The sequence below is a fragment of the Typopeltis vanoorti genome, chromosome 23 (assembly GCF_054136105.1).
Source record: "Typopeltis vanoorti isolate ZY-2024b chromosome 23, IOZ_Tvanoo_1.0, whole genome shotgun sequence".
In the NCBI taxonomy this organism is placed as follows: domain Eukaryota; kingdom Metazoa; phylum Arthropoda; class Arachnida; order Uropygi; family Thelyphonidae; genus Typopeltis; species Typopeltis vanoorti.
The window spans coordinates 28,599,334-28,619,958 of record NC_143571.1 but is presented as its reverse complement, the minus strand read 5'-3'; the positions used below and the strand labels follow the sequence as shown (position 1 = coordinate 28,619,958).

Genomic DNA, 20,625 nt, shown 5'->3' with positions numbered 1-20,625 from the left:
CACACTTCTGTTTGCTTACACATGGATAAAATAAAGATGGAAAACAAGAATTTTATTATTATTACTACTCAGGACTTCTAAGGAATCTGAAGACTCATCATGGGAGGACCATCTTAGTCGATGCAAAATCTATCATACCATTCCTTAAACTTACTCACTCACCATCTACACTCTCACACCACCCTTTCAGGCATTACACTCCATGATCCAACTATCCTTTGTGCAAAAAAGCTGCTTCTCACCCTCTTACCCTTCCTTCTGCAACTTCCTGGGATAGCTCATGTCCTTAATCATTCTCCTTATTGATCATATGAAAGATCATTACCTCAGCAATGCTTTAACTTCCTTTCCACAGTTTAAATACCTCAATCATATCACCTCTTTTTGTTCTATCCACCAAACACATTTGCATGATCTCAGTCAATATTATTATTATTATTTGACACCTCCAGGGAGTCCAAAGACTCATCGAGGGAGGGCACCTGCTCTACAACCCTGTCTCCACCATTCAATCTCCTGATATTATTTTTGTTATCCACTTCTACACATTCTCTAATGTTAACTTATCCACTTCAAATCCTTGTTACCAGCTCTAATTCATATGTGGTCTGTTCAGAGCTTTATATAACTGAACACCAGACTTTTATCTCTGCTGATCAACATCCTTATCACTTTTCGCAATCATCTGGGTTACCTTCACCACTTTTTACAATATGTCCCCTAAACTTCAGATTTCTGTTGAACATCACCCCAAGATCCTTTTCCTTCTCTATTTCCTCCCATCAGTGGCTTCCAAATTTCAAGACCTTACATTTAGTTTCAATCAACTTTTTACACTTTACCAGCTTCCTGAAGGATTACAATATCAGGATTATCATCTACTAATAATCCTTCCAGGCTTCACTCCATCTGCAAACTGAGTATCTCCTTGCAATTCAGTGACAATGTCAACGATATAAAGGTTAAACGAGGTTATGGAACCCCACTTGACACCGCTCCCTCATACACAACTCTGATATCTACCAGACAGCCATTCTGCAATCCAATTCACTAACTCAATATCTAAACACAATTTAAATGACACGCCATTATGAAACGGCATTTCAAAAAATGAAGCATATGACTTTCCCACATCAGTTTCTCTTGTTACTTTATTATAAAAGGCAATCAGATTACTGAAACAAGAACCTTTAACAAAGACTATAGTTTCACACCTCCATTCTACCACCACTTTTATGCAATGGCACTATGTTTTCATCCTTCCACAGCTAATTTAATTAAAGTTTCACTAATCAGAGCCAAACTTTCCCACAAAACTTGCTTAGTTTTGTGCGAAAATTTCTCTTCTATTAAAGATCAAATCACTTACCAGGAGTTTTCTACTTAGAACATCTTGAAGCCTTCCCATTCTCCTCAATCAAACCTCAAACCTCAGAATTTTAACCAAACAAAAACTATTATTTTTATGGCTATATAGCCATAAAAATAATAATTACTTAGAGGAGTAACATGGAATATTTCCAGAAATAATACCTAAATAAAAACTTAATTCTCTACTCAACAATGTGATCAGCTGGGAAAAGACACCTTAAAAAAACTGAAGTCCCATTTTGGAAGATCCCCATATGGCCTACCAAAATCCACAATGAATGAGTCCCAACTCATATCCATAGTTGACTGCATAGATGCTCTCCAACCTACTATAACCTAGCCAAATTCCTAGCTCATCTTTTAAGCTTGTACAGACCACACGAACCCTCTGTGAAAAATTCTTAAGAATTCCTTACAAAAATTAAAATAATAAATAACTCTTCAACCTATAGACAAGATCAGTTTCAACATCAAGCCATTATTTACCTGTGTACCTCTGGCCAACACTCTCCAATTGCTATCAGAGGAGTTACTACCAGACATGGTTGAACTATTTGACTTAGTAATGCATTCAGCTACTTCATTTGTAGAAAGCAATTCTACAAAAAGATCAAAGAAACCATAATGGGAAGCCCCCTTATCACCTGCACTAGTCAATTTTCTACTTAGAACATCTTGAAGCCTTCTTATTCTCCTCAATCAAACCTCATCAATCTTCCTTCTGGGTATGCTACATTTGCCATCTGGCCAGAATCAGAAGCATCTCTAACAACTTTCTTAACCAAAATCCCCAATACATCAACTTCACTATGGAAAAAGAAAAGGATTGAAAATTAGTCTTCCTGGATATCCTCTTTTCCTATACCCCATCTAGAATACTTACAGTTTGCCATAAATCTACCTTTACAAGTTGCTACATACAACAAGATTCAGCCCATCATTTCATCCATCTCAAAAATCAGGTATTATCAAATCTTTGCTCAATACAGCACATCATCTGCCCCAATTCCAAGATCACCAACAAAAATTGGAACAAAAACTTTTAATTTTTGTGTTTATAATGACTGGCTTATTTTATTAATGAAAGTACATTGTGAGAAAAATACAATTATTATTGTTATTGTAAATATAAATAGATTGTCTATTACATATGTCATGTGTATATATATATGTGCATTTAATATTGAACTAAATGAATGCATTGATTGGATTAAAAATTTATTTATTGGAAATGATAACTGTAATTTAATTTAAATGCATATATGAAAATATGAAAATATATATGCATATATATTTTTTTTCTCGCACAGTTCAAGTGTGCGAGAGTTACCATTTTCAAGTAAAGTGCTGTAATCAGTGCTTTTTTTTCTGGGAAAAAAGGTGCCAGTACTCACCGTGAAGATGTTATTACAGCAACTTCCACACTTTTAACATATCCTGCGATATACGCTCGTCGTCTCTAGATCACTTCTTGCTTTTGGTATTAACTGCAGAATGACGACCTCAGAGCAGCCATGAGTCCACATATGCTATGGTTGAAATGAGTGAGAGGAGGTCCTACTATCCTGATGAACATTAGTGAAGTTGTCCGTACAAGCAGGGATGACCTAGATGAAGTTACTATAAAATTCATCTGAGAGAAACCCCTTTCACATTCACTGAAAGATATTGCAATTGTGTCCAAAGTGTGCTTTAGAGGAAGTAGTATGTCCGGCACTTTATTTTCTTGAAGATATTCACCAAAACTAAGAATCTTGCGAAAGTTAGTATGCGAAATTTGCGAACTAACTTTCTCATTTCAGCTTCACCAAATGTCTGATGCTTCCCAGGATTTTCTTGCCAATATGTGGAATTTAAAATCTTAGCACATTCAGGTAAATCAGTATCATCTCCTTCAAGCAGACACTTTCCAACAGCTTTTTTCAGACTTTTATAGAAAGCAGATGAATTTATTGCAAGACTGTGTCTTTCATTTTTGAGGAGCTCAATCCCTTTGAATTTCATGTTCTTCTGACTTCGAAGAGAAATACTGTAGTACGGACCAGGATTTTCAATTCTTTCTTCAAAATGTTGAATTGTATTCTTTATCTTCCTGTCTGCTTTGTACAAGTAAATATTGAGTTCAATTCGTGAACACAGTACCATCTACCGGAATATTTATAATTTCTCTCTTGTAAATCTAGACTTAGTTCACTAAGTTCTTAGAGAGCATCACGCATAAGGCCCAAATCAAGAACAAACTCGCATGACATTATTTTTCTTAAAAGGCCCTCATAAAGAAAGCTATCTGTTTTGCTTCTTCTGCCGTCTTCGTTTGCCTCCAGTAAGGGATGGACGAGGGCTTCAAATTCTGCCAGTTTTAAGAAGTTGAAGTTCTAGAGTCACTGCACATTCCTTAGTTCCCTAGCATTCTTAGATGACGTATTAAAAGTCACATAAAGTTTGTCGATGAAACTCTTAAAGCAATTTCCGCTTCTTCAGCCTTCCTTTTTTTACTTACTGGCATAAAGTAACTACTTATTTTACTCATTTTGAACAATGATTGCACTGATTTAACTTAGATTACTTCAAAACTTACGTGAACACCTGCCTGTTGCAGAGTGAATATAGAAATGATAAACTGATATTGGAAGCAATCAGAAGTGAACACAATTTCCTGTTTCTGGTTGCATACCAACCTATGAAACAGGAAAGGAGGGTACCAACTTACAAGTAATCAAAACTGAAAATTCAGTTTGTGAACATAGTACCATCTACCGGAATATTTATAATACATTTTGCTTTCACTGAATCGCAAATTTTTAAAAACTTAAGAAAAAAAAAAAGGTGTCGGTACTGCGTACCATTGCATACTGCCATAAAAAAGCACTGGCTGTAACTAATACACATAATGGAGCTCATTTTTATCACTTCATGATTGAAATGAAAACCAGAAGTGTGTTGCGTAGCAGAGCATGTATGAAGTGAAAAGAATGCTGTATACTGCTGTGAAAGAAATGAGGAGATTTTTAGAACTCAAAAGAGGATATTTATGAAGTCTTTCATATAGAAAGAAAAATGTTTAAAAGTTATCAATTGTTACATTATGACAATGATGACAGAACAACTATTGGGGAAAGAAGACACAGCAGTTTAAGTTTTCAATTACTATGAAAAAACTGACAGACTTTCATGTAGAAAGAAAAAGAAAGTTCTGAACCTGATAAATATGTTATTTTTGATCACAAAACTAATGTAATAAAAATAACTAACACTGGGTTTATTGGTCGTAAAGATTTGATACTACTAGCTATCTATTAGTTTAGCTACGTAACCTAGTGGCTTCATCTAGGTTTGGATGAACATACAAATATAAATAAACAACAAGCTTTGATTATGAATCAATACATTACTAAAAAAAATACAGCATCCATGCTCCACATGGATGCTGGCACATGGTTAGTCATTGTTCAGCAGGTGCATTCAATAGTTTAATTTCTCTGCTAACTATTGAATGCACCTGCTGAACAATGACTGAACAAATGTTACACAGAATCATCCCTTGGTTTCTGTTTATAGTACCTTGTGAGTGGATCACCACTCTAGACTCTCTTTTATGTTGCGGGAGCTGTAATCTCCTATGTGTGGCATGGAGTTCTTATTCCATTCAATGTTGTGGTGAATGTTGGAGAAATGGAATGCCAACCCTAAACTGTCCTCTTTGTTGTTGACGTCTCCAATATGTTCCTTTTGTTTTATTTCTAAACTTTTCGAAGTTTATCCTATGTAATTAAAGCCACAAGAACATGGGATGTTGTAAACTCCAGGATGTTTGTTGAAAGAGTTGTGGTGTTGGGTAAGCATAACAGATTTTGTACTGTCATAATTGGTTTGAAGGCTAGTCTAATGTCATGAAATTTCAGATTAGCAATTTTTTGCGAAAGTTTGCCAACAAAAGGGATGGAAATTGAAGTTCTGTAATGAATGTCATGGAGTTGTTGTAGAGAGGGATTAGAGAGTAGTATCTTTTTTGCTATTTTTTAAGATATCCATTGCTGATCAATAGTTGGAGAACAGAATGTAATTCTTCTGTTAATGTTCCTTCAATTTTTCCAATAAAGATAACCTTTTTCGGCATATGTACAATGCCCAATTTTTGTGAAATATGGTGTAACGAGGAGAAATAGATAACGATCTATGTGGGTCAGCTTACTGTAAGCACTAAGAGAAATGCCTTGGTCTGCTTGTTTTGTAATTAAAATGTCTAGAAAATAGAAAAGATAATTTTCCTTCATTCTCAAGTTCTAAGGTGAATTTGATTTTATGATGGAAGGAGTTAATAGATGCCAGAAAATCATATAACTCAGCTACACTGTGTTTCCATATTATGAATATGCTGCCTACATATCTCCACTAAATTGAAAGGTTAGGATTTGTAGATAACAAGACACGTTTTCAAACTTTTCCATGAATAAGTCTGCATAAGGAGGAGATAGAGGGCTTCCCATTGCAAGGCCCAGAAGTTGTTTGTAGATTTTTTCCATTCCATTGGAAAAAATTTGAGTTGAGACAGCATTTATAGAGTTCAGAGATGTCTTGAGGGAACAGATTATCTATAAGTACCATAATTTCATTTACAGGAACATTTGTAAATAATGATACAACATCCAGACTAGCTAGAATGTAAGTTCTTGAGATACAAATTTCTCGTTTTTCTACAAAGTGTTGTACATTTTTAATATAGGTATCCAGTGTTCCTTTAGAAGATGAGCAAGATGTTTTGATAACAAATAAGTTAGCGAGTTAATACCATCTACGATCGGTCGAAGAGAAATATTGGTCTTGTGTACCAAATAAACTATCCATATAAACGTGGAGTTAACAGATGCATGGACGTCAATTTTTTTCTTGAGATACTTGGGCCATGTAGTAAAAGGTTGTTGGTTTCTACATGGTTCATCCAAGTAGGGTCAGAATCTAATTGACAGTAAGTAAAGGTATCAGAAAATAAAATTGAAATTTTGGACATATAATCCACCAGTATTCAAGATAACAGTTGAATTGCCTTTGTGAGCCTTAAGGTACTATAATATCTTTATTCTTCTTTAAATAAGATAGTGCTCTTTTTTCTGAGGAGCTGATATTCTTTTTAGGAGAATGAGAAGACAAGAGAAGAATCGCAGTCTTTAATCTAATGTCATTTGCAACAGGTTCAGGAAAGAAAAGGGCCCTTTCTATGTTACACATAATATCTGTTTTAGGAATGTGCTCTGGTGCGACTGCAAAATTGAACCCATTTTTTAAGATTCTAGCTTCTGTAGGTGTCACGTTGTGAAAAGTACCTTATCGTTGGGTGGAGCAGCTCTTGATTTTAAAATCTTCTCGTATAAAGCATTAAATTGATTTGCCTGTTTTTGGTGCTTAGACAAGTTTTATTGTACATATCATTGATCATATTATCTAGACGGGACCATAGGTGAGCATCTATGCTGTTAGAGTGTAGTGTAAATCAAGACACAAAAAAATCAACTTGGTTCAGAGAATACCTTGTGAACTGTATTTTTTCACATAACATAACTAATGACGTTTTCTGATAGATTTGTTTAGCTCTTCTAGAATGGAAATGTTCTTTAAAAAGTAAAAATTTTGGAATGATAAAGTTCTGAACCTCAAAGGAGATATAAGGTGGGAAGAAAGTGAAGATGATTGGCTCATATTATGATTTTCAGAGAAAACTGGCAAACTAAAATTGGAACTGTTTCAACAATTCTTTAAAAGAGAATGCTGTATTGTTTGAATTAAGGATTTCAGATACAGAAGTTTTTATTTCCAACTCTCTGGAAATAAAACTTTTTTTTTTTATTTCCAGCTACCAACAAACTCTAATGAATTTGTTGGTGGCTACCCGTGATCAAATAACTTAAAAGTTAATGACATGTTTTAATGGAAACATTATGGAAAATTATGGAGACAACTACTGTGTTAGAGCAAAACTTTAGTTTAATATAAACCAAAATGGTCACTTGACGTTTCGCCCTTCATATCAAGGTCATGATCTGGAGCATACACATATATACAGAGAAACAAGCTGTACTACAATCTACGTGGTTTGCTAAAGTTACTGACCAACCATTACAATAATTATTGACCTGACCTCTGGTGAAAAAAAAAAAAAAAAACCTTTACTACATCAAAGCTAGAGTCCTATAATTATTATTATCTATTAGGTTACAATATTAAATTGTGCTGGAGAGCAACATGTTTATATATATATATATATATATAAAACTATGTGATCATACATATAAATTTCTACCAATTGGTATTGTTGCACCTGATATCTTAGCAATATAGTATTCTCAGCCATCATGGTGTAACATGAAGAATAAATATCATAAATTAAAACCCCTGCATAAAAAAATGAATTATTTAATGGAAAATTTCTTGCATCCAGTAATATGTATAAAACGTTAAGAGTTGTTGTTAAAGTAGCTGATAAAGGAAGGAATGTATTAATATTGTAATATGACTTAAAATAAGGAATTCTAACTAAATAAGTAGCTAACAAAGGAAAGTATAGAGTAATATTGTAATGCGATTAAAAAATGAGAGAGTTAAGTAAATAAGTAGAAAGGGGTGAGTCATAAAATACGTTATGCGAGAGATTAAGTTATTAAGTAGAATTCATAGAAAAAGTTTGAAAGGGGATTAAGTCAGGCTAGCACAAGAAAAGCAAAGCTATCGCTTAGGGCCGATCCCCGGATTGAAACATTGAGAACGGGCTTGCCGATCAAATGACGTTTGGCGAGAAAACGCCACCCTAATTGGTCGATGATTAAAAAACAGGTAGAAGGAGGAGAAAGGAAGTAAGAAAAGGTGCCGTTAGGGAAGCAGCTATAAAAGGGTTGGTAACCGCCTGGGGGGACTCTTTTTGGATAGTCGCTTTTGGCCTTGGAGTTTGGTTTTGGTTCCGGTGGAGTTCACGGGGTTTTCCTGAGTGGCGACAGGGATGATATCTCCTCATCACAACACGGAAACGAAAGTGAGCGGGATTTCAATTCCCATTTTCCCGAGTAGGATGCAAAGAAAATTTTGCCATAGAGTCCTAGAAAAGGAGGGATCTTCTTCGTTTCGATGCTAGTGATAACTACGCAAAGCAGAAAGCTGTAAAGAGATCGATGTCCTCGTTGCTGATAGTAGAGCAAATATGTGTGTGTTAAAGTATTCCAGAGTTACGAGAAGTTATACCAAAGGTTCGTTTGGAAAAGAATAAAGGCCCATACGAAAAGCTCAAGAAAGGTACTGTAAATCATAACCTATGTTAACTAGAAATTTGTCTGTGAAAAGTATCGTGATTCCAATACAGAACTGTTGAAGTTATACTAGGACTTCAGTATATGATAGAATGTGTTATGTGTAGATTGACCAGTGTTAAAGATTTGTGAATAGTTAAGAGTCCTAAGGTATTTTTGCATGTCTATTATATTGCACAAGATATTTAAATGACATAATTGTGTGTTAGTGCAAATAACGGTATAACGGAACAGTGTGAATTAAGTAATTACGTATCCTAAGAATTGAATGCCTAATGTAATGTATAAAATAATTAAAATGTCACAAGTATGTGTTAGCAGTGAATAATTTGTTAATCTACTTCAGTATGAATAATCAGATAGTGTGAATTGATCTAATTTGTTCATATCAGGTGAATTTATGAATTAATGTGTATGGCGGCATAATCACAAATAGCCATATTGCTTGTAATGATTTAATGTTAGTCTATAAGTATTTTAGTTTAGTATTTGAATTGTACCATGTTTAGAAACTTAATAAACCTTTTGTTCAATGATAAAAGAGTTGTCTGATGTTGCTAATCCAATGCACCGCTTAAAATCGTCGTACCTAATCATGCAGGAAATTTAATGTTGAGGAAAGAGATTAAGAGTCACGACTGCAATAATATTTAAATACTAAGAGATATATTCGAGATTGACTTTCTCCCTATTCATGACAACATAAATGGTGCAGTTGATAACCACTTGAAAATGTTGTACTTAGTCACGTGGAAAATTTAAGTTGAGAATCGAGTTAAGTGTCACGACTGCAATAGTTACACTTTCAGATATATTTGAGTTCTTTCTCCTTGTTTATGTATGTAATATCCTAAACTAAATATCCCAAAAGGCGCAGTATAAATACAAATATTAGGGATACTACGGGGAGCAATAACTTAGATATTGGTATAAGTTTTGGTAAAATCTCGGGCATAGAAATTAGAAGAATATAGATAAAAGGAATTTGTAAGATTAGAGTAGAAATCGTAAATTGGGACTCAACAGTATGGAATAGTTTCCAATAAAAGCTGAAAACTGCTTAAAATCCTAAAGTATGCTAGATACTAAGTAGGCTGAAATATGTGCCATCCAAATTCTTGGAATTTTTATGCCACCATTATTGTTGAGATTATGGTGGTTAATCAGAATTTCACAGGCTTCTTTAAATTTTCTTTCATACTAAGTTTTTGTATGATGTAAAGAGCAGGTACTTTTCCAATCGATTTGATGTAGGGTGTTGAGAGCATGATCTGAGAGGCCTGCTTCAGCAAAATTGTTATATTTAATGTGTCTTTTTTTTTTTTTTTATGTATAGAGATTGTATGTCCAGTTTCACCAATATAAGGTAAGTTATGGTAGATGCAATAAACTCCAGGATGTGCCAATGGGAAGAATGCATTTAGAAAGTCCAAAAATTCACTCATCATTTGTCTCTGATAACTTGCCTGTGGCGAGTGGATTTCTGGAGCCCTGTATTAGACCGACTTCTCATCCTCCTCTTTCATTCGATCTACATCTGCCCTGTAAAATGGCCTTTCACACACTATTCCTCAGACTGCAACCTCTTACTATTCAAGGAAGGTATCAACAGGTTTTGTCTTTCTTTTTTTAATCACCAGTCAACAAATTACACTAATGCACTACAGGCTTTGTAACCTATTATATGTATAGTTGAAATATTTTCTGTTTCCAGAACTATTCTTCCAGCATATATGTCTCTAGTTTTTAACTTCTGAACAAACTATTAGTTTTAAATAATGAATATGTGGTCGTCAGTGTTTAATAAAATATAAGAGTGAATTACCATAATTAGCATTTAGTATTTATTTATTTTATGGTCTCCTCTTAGCCCTTTTAAACTAGGTCATCATCATCTTCTCTATACATTCACTGCATTTTCTTGGTAGATAGTATTCTCTCCTCAAATTTCTCCACCAATACTTTGTATCACAGGACTCTGTATTTTTATCTGTGCTCTCCTTCTGTACATAAATAACCTGCTCTAACTGACGTAAAATCCTAACCATGGCTTTACCATTGATAATAACTCCATTCCTCTTGTTCAGTTAACTAACATTATTAATGCATGGTTATTAAAAGTTTCAAACATTGATCTGCTGGCTATTCTTTAGTGCAGCAAGGATAATCTTGTTAACTTCAATGCAACTAAAACATAGGCCTGTCTATTTCTCACTAGAAAGATTCTTCACTTCCCTTACTCTTCATAACGTTCTGATCTCCAAACAGGATTAGATTTCTCTTCTTGGATTAATTACACCTTTGGCCTTGCATGAAACAAAACATTTTGTCTATAGCTTTTTCAACCTCAAAAAAAGTTAGTGCACTTTCTGCTCAAGACACTTTCTCACCAGTAAAACTGCATAAATCTCAAATCCATCCTTGGAACACAGCTCACATGTTTGGGGCAGTGCTTCTAACGTCTCCCTAAGAATGCTTCGTACCATCCAGAAAAAAGGCAACCTGATTAATCTTAACGTCATTCCAATCACTCAGAAACATAAAGCAGAAACAGAATCACATCTTCACAGACATGTATAATTCTATGCATTATGGGAAGGGTTGCTACCCAGATCAGTTTCGACCTTTATTGAGGTCTCATCAGTGGGAGCTAGACCCAGATGTGATACTAAGGTGGAAGTAATACAGAAGTCATATTTTCATATACAAGTAGCCAAAAGCTTTTGGCTAGTCCAGTGGGGGCTCATGGCTTGAAATCATGGGGGGTGCCAACTTTCAAAATATACATACACACTGTAAGTACAGCAGTGTATACATGCTTGGATAAAATATCAAAATTATAGTAAAAATTTGAAAAAAAATTAAACATGAAAAAATATTGTTTATTATACTGTATATTGTTTATTATACAGTTTGGTATAATTCAAAATTACTAAAAATAAAATATATTCTTCTTGTTTTGTTTCATGAAAAAATATTGTTTATTATTGATAAAAGTATATAGTTTAGTATAATTCAAAATTACTTAAAAATAAAATCCATTCCTTTAATTGTAATTAAAGGAATGGATTTACAATTTTTGGACATTACAATTAAACCCTTTAACTGTAATGTCCAAATATTTAAAGAGACGGAGTAAACACGATAAGCACTATGAACACTCTACTACTGGCACAAGCTGCATATAAACTACAGTGGAACTGCACGACAGACAGTGCCGCATTACGCTAATAGCTCGCATCTCACTATGATGTGCATATGCTTGTACACATAGCAATATGACAATGTGGTGCTAGCATCCTTTGCCCTCCTAAGTGCTACAAGATGGATTTTTATTATTTTTTATACAAAATAAAAGAATTGTATAGGATTGTAGAAGATAAAATTAAATATTACAAGCAAATATAAATAAATTAATAAATATATTTATATATCGAGAAAAATTGGGGGTTCTGCACTTCCGCAGTGCCTATGCACGAGCCGCCCCTGGGCTAGTCTATAAATCCTCCAAAATGCACACAGTCAGGATTGAGAACTCACTTTCTGGAATTCAGCCTAGCACCAAATGAATTTGTTCCATCTGTTCACACTGTTATAAGAACAAATTAGCTAGGAGATGAGATGTGGAGGTCGGATACAATTCACAACACCTAATTTTCTTAGAAAGGTTTAAGCATATTTTCATTGTATACATAAGTATTAATTATTAACAAGGCACTGAACAAATTAGCTAGGAGATGAGATGTGGGAGGCAGGTACAATTCACAACACCTAATTTTCTTTGAAAGGTCCAAGCATATTTTCATTGTATACATAAGTATTATTACAAGGTACTGAAGAGACAAATATCAGTTCCAGTCATGAGAGAGAGAGAGAGAGAGAATCAACTCACTATAGCAAAGCAAACTCAAAGAGATCTCAGAAAATGTTTATTTTTCAGAGCCTGTTATAATGAATTTCATTTCTAAACAGTATTGTGCCTATAAAGCTTTAGTTAGAACTTTTCCAGTAGTTTGTCATAATGGGATTTGCTATGAAAGCCAACGTTATAAAAAAAGAGAAAGTTTGTTCTTGTTAGAGATCTAAAGAGCAGAGGAGGAAATGAATCACATGCACAGAGAAATGTCTCAGAAAATTTTCGCCAGCCTGGCTGGCCGAGTGGTACTCGCTCTCCAGCCAAAAGGCTGTGGGTTCTAACCCCTCAATGGGCATGGATGTTTCTGATTGTCTGTGGAAATACCAGTGGTAGTGGTCGGCGGTAGATGCCGTTGGTGGAGTCAGCTGGTGGACTGAGTGGTGGAGACAGAGTTGTAGAGCAGGTGCCCTCCCTTGATGAGTCTTTGGACTCTCTGGAGGTGTCTAATAATAATAATAATAATAATAAATCTGGAGAATAACAGAAAATACCTGTTACTTTTATTCAAGATGTGAGCTAGTCATTCCAACATAAAAGCGAGTAAAAATTTATACACACCTTTTACACACATTTATATTCACAAGAAAAGACTTACTCATCATCATCATATGTATCAAGGATTTAGGCCTAGGATGGCCTGTTCCGGCCTTAGAAGTCATCGTTGAATCGTTTAAGAGGACGTCCTGGTTTTCTTTTTCCTAATGGCTTGTACTTTAAGGCTTGTTTTGGTAATCTTTCTGTTTTTATTCTGTGAATGTGTTCCATCCATCTATGTTTATATTTTTTAATTTTTTTTTTTTTTTTACTCTAGGGGTTACAGGGTCCTCTCAGGGGACCCTGTAACCCCTAGAGAGCGCGTCCCCTGGGCGGCGGATAGGGGAGCCCACCATATGTGTGTGTGTACATGCGCGTGCGTGTGTGTGTATATATATATGGTGGGGTGGTCCAAATATACTGAATAAGGACTCGTGGACCAACAGGGCCATAAGGGGCAATCATCTTAATTGTAAGGGAAGCGGCACTCCCGTGGACCCCTAGCTGGATCTATCCTCTCCTTCTTCTACTTTGAGGAAGACACACTTACTTTAATCTTTCCTATAAGGCCTTATCAGCCAACTCTTCTTACTTTATGACCCTTGTGCTATTAGAGTACTCGAGGGCCATGGGGTCTTTTCATTTCTGGCCTTACAACTATGTCCTCTCTATAAACCTTACTATATTTCTTCTATAATCTACCCTTTCCCCTTCAATATACCCTATTCCTCCTATGGGTTTAAATTCGGAAGAAGGTGAGTTCAAAAGCCTTAAGGTAGCAGCCCTACCACTGAACTATTCCATCGCCAGGCTAGTCCCCTGACATGAAGAACATAACCATACTTGTAAGCTGACAGAAAAAGATAATCGGATTGAATCTATGGGAAACGACCCTGGAATGGAAAAGGGAAAACGAAAATGGAAACGACAAAATATAATACACATAGCAAACTGGAATGTAAGAGGAATAGCATATAAAGAAATAGAATTAGAAAAGACTTACTAATTATGTTATTATGCACAAAACATCTTCAGACTAGTTCGGGATACAAGAGTATGTTAAGAATTTGAAACGAAAAATGATTACCACTACCTATTGCTGAGTAGCATAAAAATTATGGGGGGGGGGAGATGTTTTTTCACTGGAATACTAAACGTTTTGGAAATAATCAAATTTAAACAACTCTTAGATGCCAGTTGTATATTTAAACAGTAACTTTTGGAGGACAAACACTGAAATTTGAAGAAAACACTGACTAATTCAGCCAGGGACACACGATAAAGTTGTAATAAAAAATAACTAACACTGGGTTTATTAAAACTAGTAGATTTAATAAACCTACTAGTTTTGCCACTTAAGCTAGTGGCTTCATCTGGGTTGGGATGAACATACAAATATTCTTGTGTAATGGTTCCTACACATTCAGCTAGTGTTTTTTAGTGATGTATTGATTCACATTTAATGCTTATTTATATTTGTATGTTCATCCCAACTCAGATTTCGCAACTTAAGCTATCTGAGTTCATCCCAACTCAGATAGCTTAAGTTGCGAAACTAGTAAATTTATTAAATCATTACGACCCATAAACCCAGTGTTAGTTATTTTTTATTGTTAGTTGTTTGGTTGAAAACAAAACAAAACAAACAAAAAAAAAAAACATACTTATGATAAAATTGTGTGCAAAAATACAAAATACAACTTCATGGTGTAACACATGAAATTTAAAAAAAATAAAAAATAAAAACAGTCCATGAAAAGAAGAAACCATATAAAAAATTTCTAGCTAGTAAAATAAGCATCTCTGTAGTGCAACTGGAAGTCAGCTGATCTCATACGGAAGTAGCAGGATTTTTTTTCTCCTAGAAAATCGGGTTTTTCATCCTGCATACAGACAAACCAGCCTTGAGAAGCAGACGCAATTTACAGACAAAAAAAAAAAATACTAGTGGCAGCAGTGGATGGACAGTAGAGGACATTGGTGTCATCTACTGTCAGATTATGATGGTAGTGGCAATTCAGTATGGTTGGGAGATTAAGTGGTGGAGATGGAGAATTGTAGACATACGAGTCTTTGGACTCCTTGGAGGTGTCACATAATAATAATAAATAATAATAATGTAGGATTTTAAAAAATAAACTTCATGGTTGGCTGAGCAGATAGCCTATCCATTCTCCACCCAATAGGTTTGAATCCCACTGTGATTCGAACCTAATGCTCATATGAACCTAACACAAACATCCATTCTATGTGAGCATGGATGTTTGCGATTGTCTTTAGGTGGGAGATAAATTTCATTGCCCAGTGTGAAATCAACACCCTGCTTATTAGAGGCCTGAAGTGGTTTGAAAAATTCCACGTTTGGTCTCTAAGGCAGGATTTCTGGATTATGTAAAAAGCAAATAAAAATATTAAAAAATTATAAAAATTTTGATTTAATCACAGAAGTTGGATTAAATCCAAGGCTTCATAAGATGGTTTTCATGTGCTTTCATCTGGAAGGACCTAAACCACAGTCCTAGTCTCTCACAAGATCTTCTTAACTTTCTTTAAGTTTACTTCATAAACAATTTGATCCTTTATGCCTTATTTTTCTGCAAGCTTTAACATTTGTTTTAGTGTGGGCTTAACTTACTCATTGTGGGAGTTCCATTTATTCACACATTAGCCATCATTCAAACAATACTTATCACACTTCTCCTTAAACTCATTCCTGATGAAGCACCCACAACCACTCCTGGCAAACCATTCATTATCCCCAAGTTTAAAAAAAAAAAAAAAACCCTAGTCCTAACACCCTTGCTAACCACATTCTTACAGAACTTCCACTGGTGACCCCTTGTTATCTCCCTTCTTGGCATGTACTGAAAAATGTCTTCAGTCTCAATTCTATAAAACCCCTTTAACAACTTAAATGCTTCTATCATGTCTCTCTCCTCTTTATATTAAAGATTAATATAACAAGCATTTGAAGTAAAAGTGATGAAACAAAAAGCTGAGTTATAAGTGAAATGGCACAATTAGAATGTCTTGTTGTACATATGTTAGAAGATTAAAATGTAAGAGCAGATAAAACTGGAAACCTGACATATAATAGACTAATGTGAAGAAAAAAAATTAATCCAAAACTAATTGTAAAATCTGAAGTATGTTAGAATGCCATAGCATCTAGTATATACCATGAAGATGAACAATAAAAAAGTAAATTCCTACTCTGAAATTCATAACTACTATCTCTGACACTTTCTGCACAATTTTTGTATATTTTCTTTAGTGTTCATTGCATTAAAAAAGGAAGTAAAAACTACACATAAAATACTACAGATACTAATCTAAGTTGCTAATATTAGCAATTTTGTATTAAAAAAGAAAAAAAAATTATTTACTTGGAATTCATCCTGCAGTATCCGAAATCTTCTTAATATAGGATGTGAAGACAAACTATCCATGTTTTTAAAGTTCTGATTAACTGTATTCACAGTTAGAAGTTGTGAAGTCATTTTTACTATTAATACTGAGTACTTAACTCCAGTAATCCTCTCAGGTAAACTTAAAATTAAAAAAAAAAAGCACCATTAATACATCTCACGGAAGCATGATAATATAACTTAAAAATCAGCTTAATCATCATGAAAAGTATTTTTAAAAACTGATTGTTTAAACATTTAATACAGTGCATATTACATATCCAGAAAGGCTGTTAAAACAGCTACGAGTGAACTGTTATGTTGACAAATAACTCTACAGTTGGGAATATGGTTGAGTATTGTCTGAGTATGTTCAGGAAGAGGACACATGAAGAATGGAATGATAGGCAAGATGTGCAAGGCTATATAGTTCAAGGATATACAGTTCATTAATTGAGTGGCGTAAGAGACTACATCCCATTGGTCTGCAGTTGTGTATTAGCTATTGTTAGGTAAGAGAGTGAATGTGAAGAGAATGGATAACGAGTTTTAAGAAAGTGAGCATATATATGGAAAAAGTGGAAAAAAAAGAAGAAACACATGAAAAATATGTGAAAGGAGAGGAAGAAAGACATGAAAGTAAAACAGCAGACAATCAAAAAACAAGTAGTAAATGAATAATGTCAGAGTAGAATGAAAAGTGCAGAATACTGATAGTAAGTAATTTTAGGTGATGGAGCAGATGAGATGACATCAGAGGAACTAGTCATATCCTAAAATAACGATTCATCATCAATACGAACCATGGGCACACTGCCCATTGGTGTCTGAACTTCCTTCACTATCTTCTTCCACCTTTCCTTTCTTTTAGGCTTGCACGGTGATCCGAATGCATTTTTGGAAATTATGGAGACAACTACCGTGTTTGAATAAAAACTTTAGTTTAATATTACTAAAATTTTACAATTCGACGTTTCGACCTTTATGTCAAGGTCATCTTCTGGAGCGTACAAATATACACAAGAAACAAGCTATACTACAATCATACTGGTTTGTTAAAGACACTGACTAACCGCTACCACAATTGTTGGCCTGACCTCTGGTGAAAAAAAAAAAAAAAAAAAAAAAAATTATACATCAACGCTAGAGTCCTATTATTTGTGTTGTCTACTATATACATATATCAACATCATTCCAGCCAATTGGAGTGGAATGGTTTCTAATACTAGCGGATTGGCTAGAGTCCTGACTTATGTTGGATCTTTCATATTAGGTTGGCTGAATGTGTGCCATCCAGATCCCTGGAATTTTCTTACCATCTTTATTGTTGATATTTGGGTGGTTTATCAGGATGGGGACATTAGTGATAAACTAATGTCCCCATCAATGACACAATTCTCTTACTACAGAACAAATTTCCGCCCAACATTATGGCCCTCTTTGCCCACGTACTAAAGACCGGTTACTTCGTGTGGCAAAACAAATTCTACCTACAAAAGGAAGGTACAGCCATGGGCTCACCATTATCGCCCCCAATCGCGAACTTCTACATGGAAACCTTTGAGCAAAGGGCTCTTGATTCCGCCACGCTTCGACCGACAATCTGGCTCAGATACATTGACGACGTGTTCGCGATCTGGCCGCACGGGCGACAAACGCTAAACACATTCCTCAGCCACCTAAACAAACAACACGAACGCATACAATTTACCATCGAAATTGAAAACCAAAATTCGCTCCCGTTCCTAGACACACTAGTTACACGTCTTCCTTCAGGCAGTCTATCCTTCACGGTCTACCGAAAACTGACACACACGGGCCAATACATACATGCGAATTCATACCACCACCCAGCACAAAAATATGGAGTCATAAACACCCTTAAAAACAGAGCCACAACTATTTGCTCCAACCAGCAAGCCCTGAAACAAGAACTAAGAATCATTAGTGACACATTCATAAACAATGGCTATAACAAAAATACTGTCAATAAAATACTCTATAAAACCACAACAAAAACGAATCTAGATTACAGTAAAACCATAGCCATCCCATACATTAAAGGGTTATCGGAAAAAATCAACAGGATCCTACAACATTATAACCTCAATGCCACCTTTAAACCACCCACTAAACTTAAAACCATATTCAGCTTCTCTAAGGATCCTCTCCTCCCATTAGCACATCCTGGAGTCTATTGCATCCGCTGCACCTGTAACTTACCGTACATTGGTGAAACAGGACGGACAATCCCTATATGCAAGAAAGAACACATTAGACACATTAAATATAACCATTATGGTGAAGCAGGCCTCTCACACCACGCACTCAACACCTTACACCAAATCAACTGGAAAAGCACCTGCTCTTTACACTGCACAAAAACCTGGTACGAAAGGAAATTTAAGGAAGTCTGCGAAATCCTGATAAACCACCCAAATATCAACAACAAAGATGGCATGAAAATTCCAAGGATCTGGATGGCACACATTCAGCCTACCTAATATATAAGATCCAGCATAAGTCAGGACTCTAGCCAATCTTCAGCTAGTATTAGAAACCATTCCACTCCAACTGGCTGGAATAATGTTAATATATGTATATAGTAGACAACACAAATAATAGGACTCTATTTGTACGCTCCAGAAGATGACCTTGACATAAAGGTCGAAATGTCGAATTGTAAAATTTTAGTAATATTAAACTAAAGTTTTTATTCAAACACGGTAGTTGTCTCCATAATTTCCAAAAATGCATTCTTCCACCTTTCTTTGCCCAGTGTACAGTGTTGCAGTTTCTGTAACTCCATTTCATGTGTAGAGACTTATGTGTTGTGAGGACATCATATTGGAGGCTTAATGGATTGTATACAGCAGTCAGAAAGGATTAAAACAGAATTTAATACTTCCTATATTTCGTCTCAGTGACTGAGACATCTTCAGGAATTACAAAAAAACTAATGTAACATCTACACAAATACCACACAATACCAAGCCCAACCACGTGGGTGACTCTAAAGTCCTATCTAGGTGGAGTGCCCTCTAAAGGTGGTTGTAGGTGGCCTGAATTGTAAGGTGGGATCTCTGATGATAAGTGTTTCCCAAATCTTAGGAAGCTTAATGCAATGTATTTATTAAGATTTGGTTAATTTCTGAGTGCTGCTGATTCTAAAAATAGCCTATCTTTTTTGAATTTGCTGTGGTGGAGCACGGTGGTTTTTTCCATGAGATCCAGTTGGTTGTATCCAAGACATGGTCAGCCAGGCCTGACTGACCATAGTCGTGGTTGCAGATGTATGACTTGTGTTCCTCCAGGCAGATGGTTGCTGATCTTCCTGTCTGTCCAAAGTATGCCAGCTTACGGGAACAGGGTACTTTATAAACTCCAGGCACTGAGAGGGAAGGAAGCTGATCTTTTGTAGAACGGATCAGGGTAGCAAGTTTGCGGTGGGGCTTAAATGCTATGTGTGGGCTGTGCTTTTTTAAAATCTTGGCTATTTTTATCTGATGTGCCATGGATGTAGGGTATGGTGATGGCATTTCTAAACTCTTACTGAAGAGAAGACCAAGGAATGGGGGGAAACTGATTTTTTTTTTTAATACTATGATCGTTGTAGCCATTGGAGAGGAAAGTGTTGTGTATATGGTCAAGCTCAGTTGTAAGGGCAGCTCCACCGAAACAAAGATTGTGGGGCTCTCTTGGTTAGAGTTTTAATAATGCCATATTGTTGAGAGGGGTGGTGGTCGGAGAGTTTGTGAATGTATCAGCCTGTGTGCATAGTTCTCTATATACAGTAAAGGAAAGTGTACCGTTAGGAAGCCGTGTAACTGAGGTGTCTAGGAAGGGTAAACAATTATTTTTTTTTCCTTTTCCACTGTAAACTGGATTCTTGGATGTAAGCTGTTGAGGTGACTGAGGAAGGAGTCTAATGTAGCTGGGCCATGAGGCCAAATAAAGAACACATCATCTACATATCTTAGCCAGATAGAAGGTTTGAGAGGGACTGAATCTATGGCTCGTTTTTCAAAATCTTCCATATAAAAATTGGCAAGAGTCTCCGAGACTAACACTGCCATTGGCTCCTTACAATCAGAGCTCTCTGCTG

At 35.5% G+C, this 20,625-nt stretch overlaps 1 protein-coding gene across 3 annotated transcripts in view; it reads right to left on the bottom strand.

The window, feature by feature from the left end:
- The window catches only part of LOC150093718 (alanine aminotransferase 1-like), a 193,286-nt gene that overhangs the window by 162,287 nt on the left and 10,374 nt on the right, over positions 1–20,625 (bottom strand). For all 3 annotated transcript variants that reach the window (XM_090413040.1, XM_090413043.1, XM_090413042.1), the window contains exon 2: positions 16,500–16,662. In XM_090413040.1, coding sequence (XP_090269166.1) covers positions 16,500–16,662 — 163 coding nt within the window. The remainder of the gene's footprint in view (positions 1–16,499; positions 16,663–20,625) is intronic.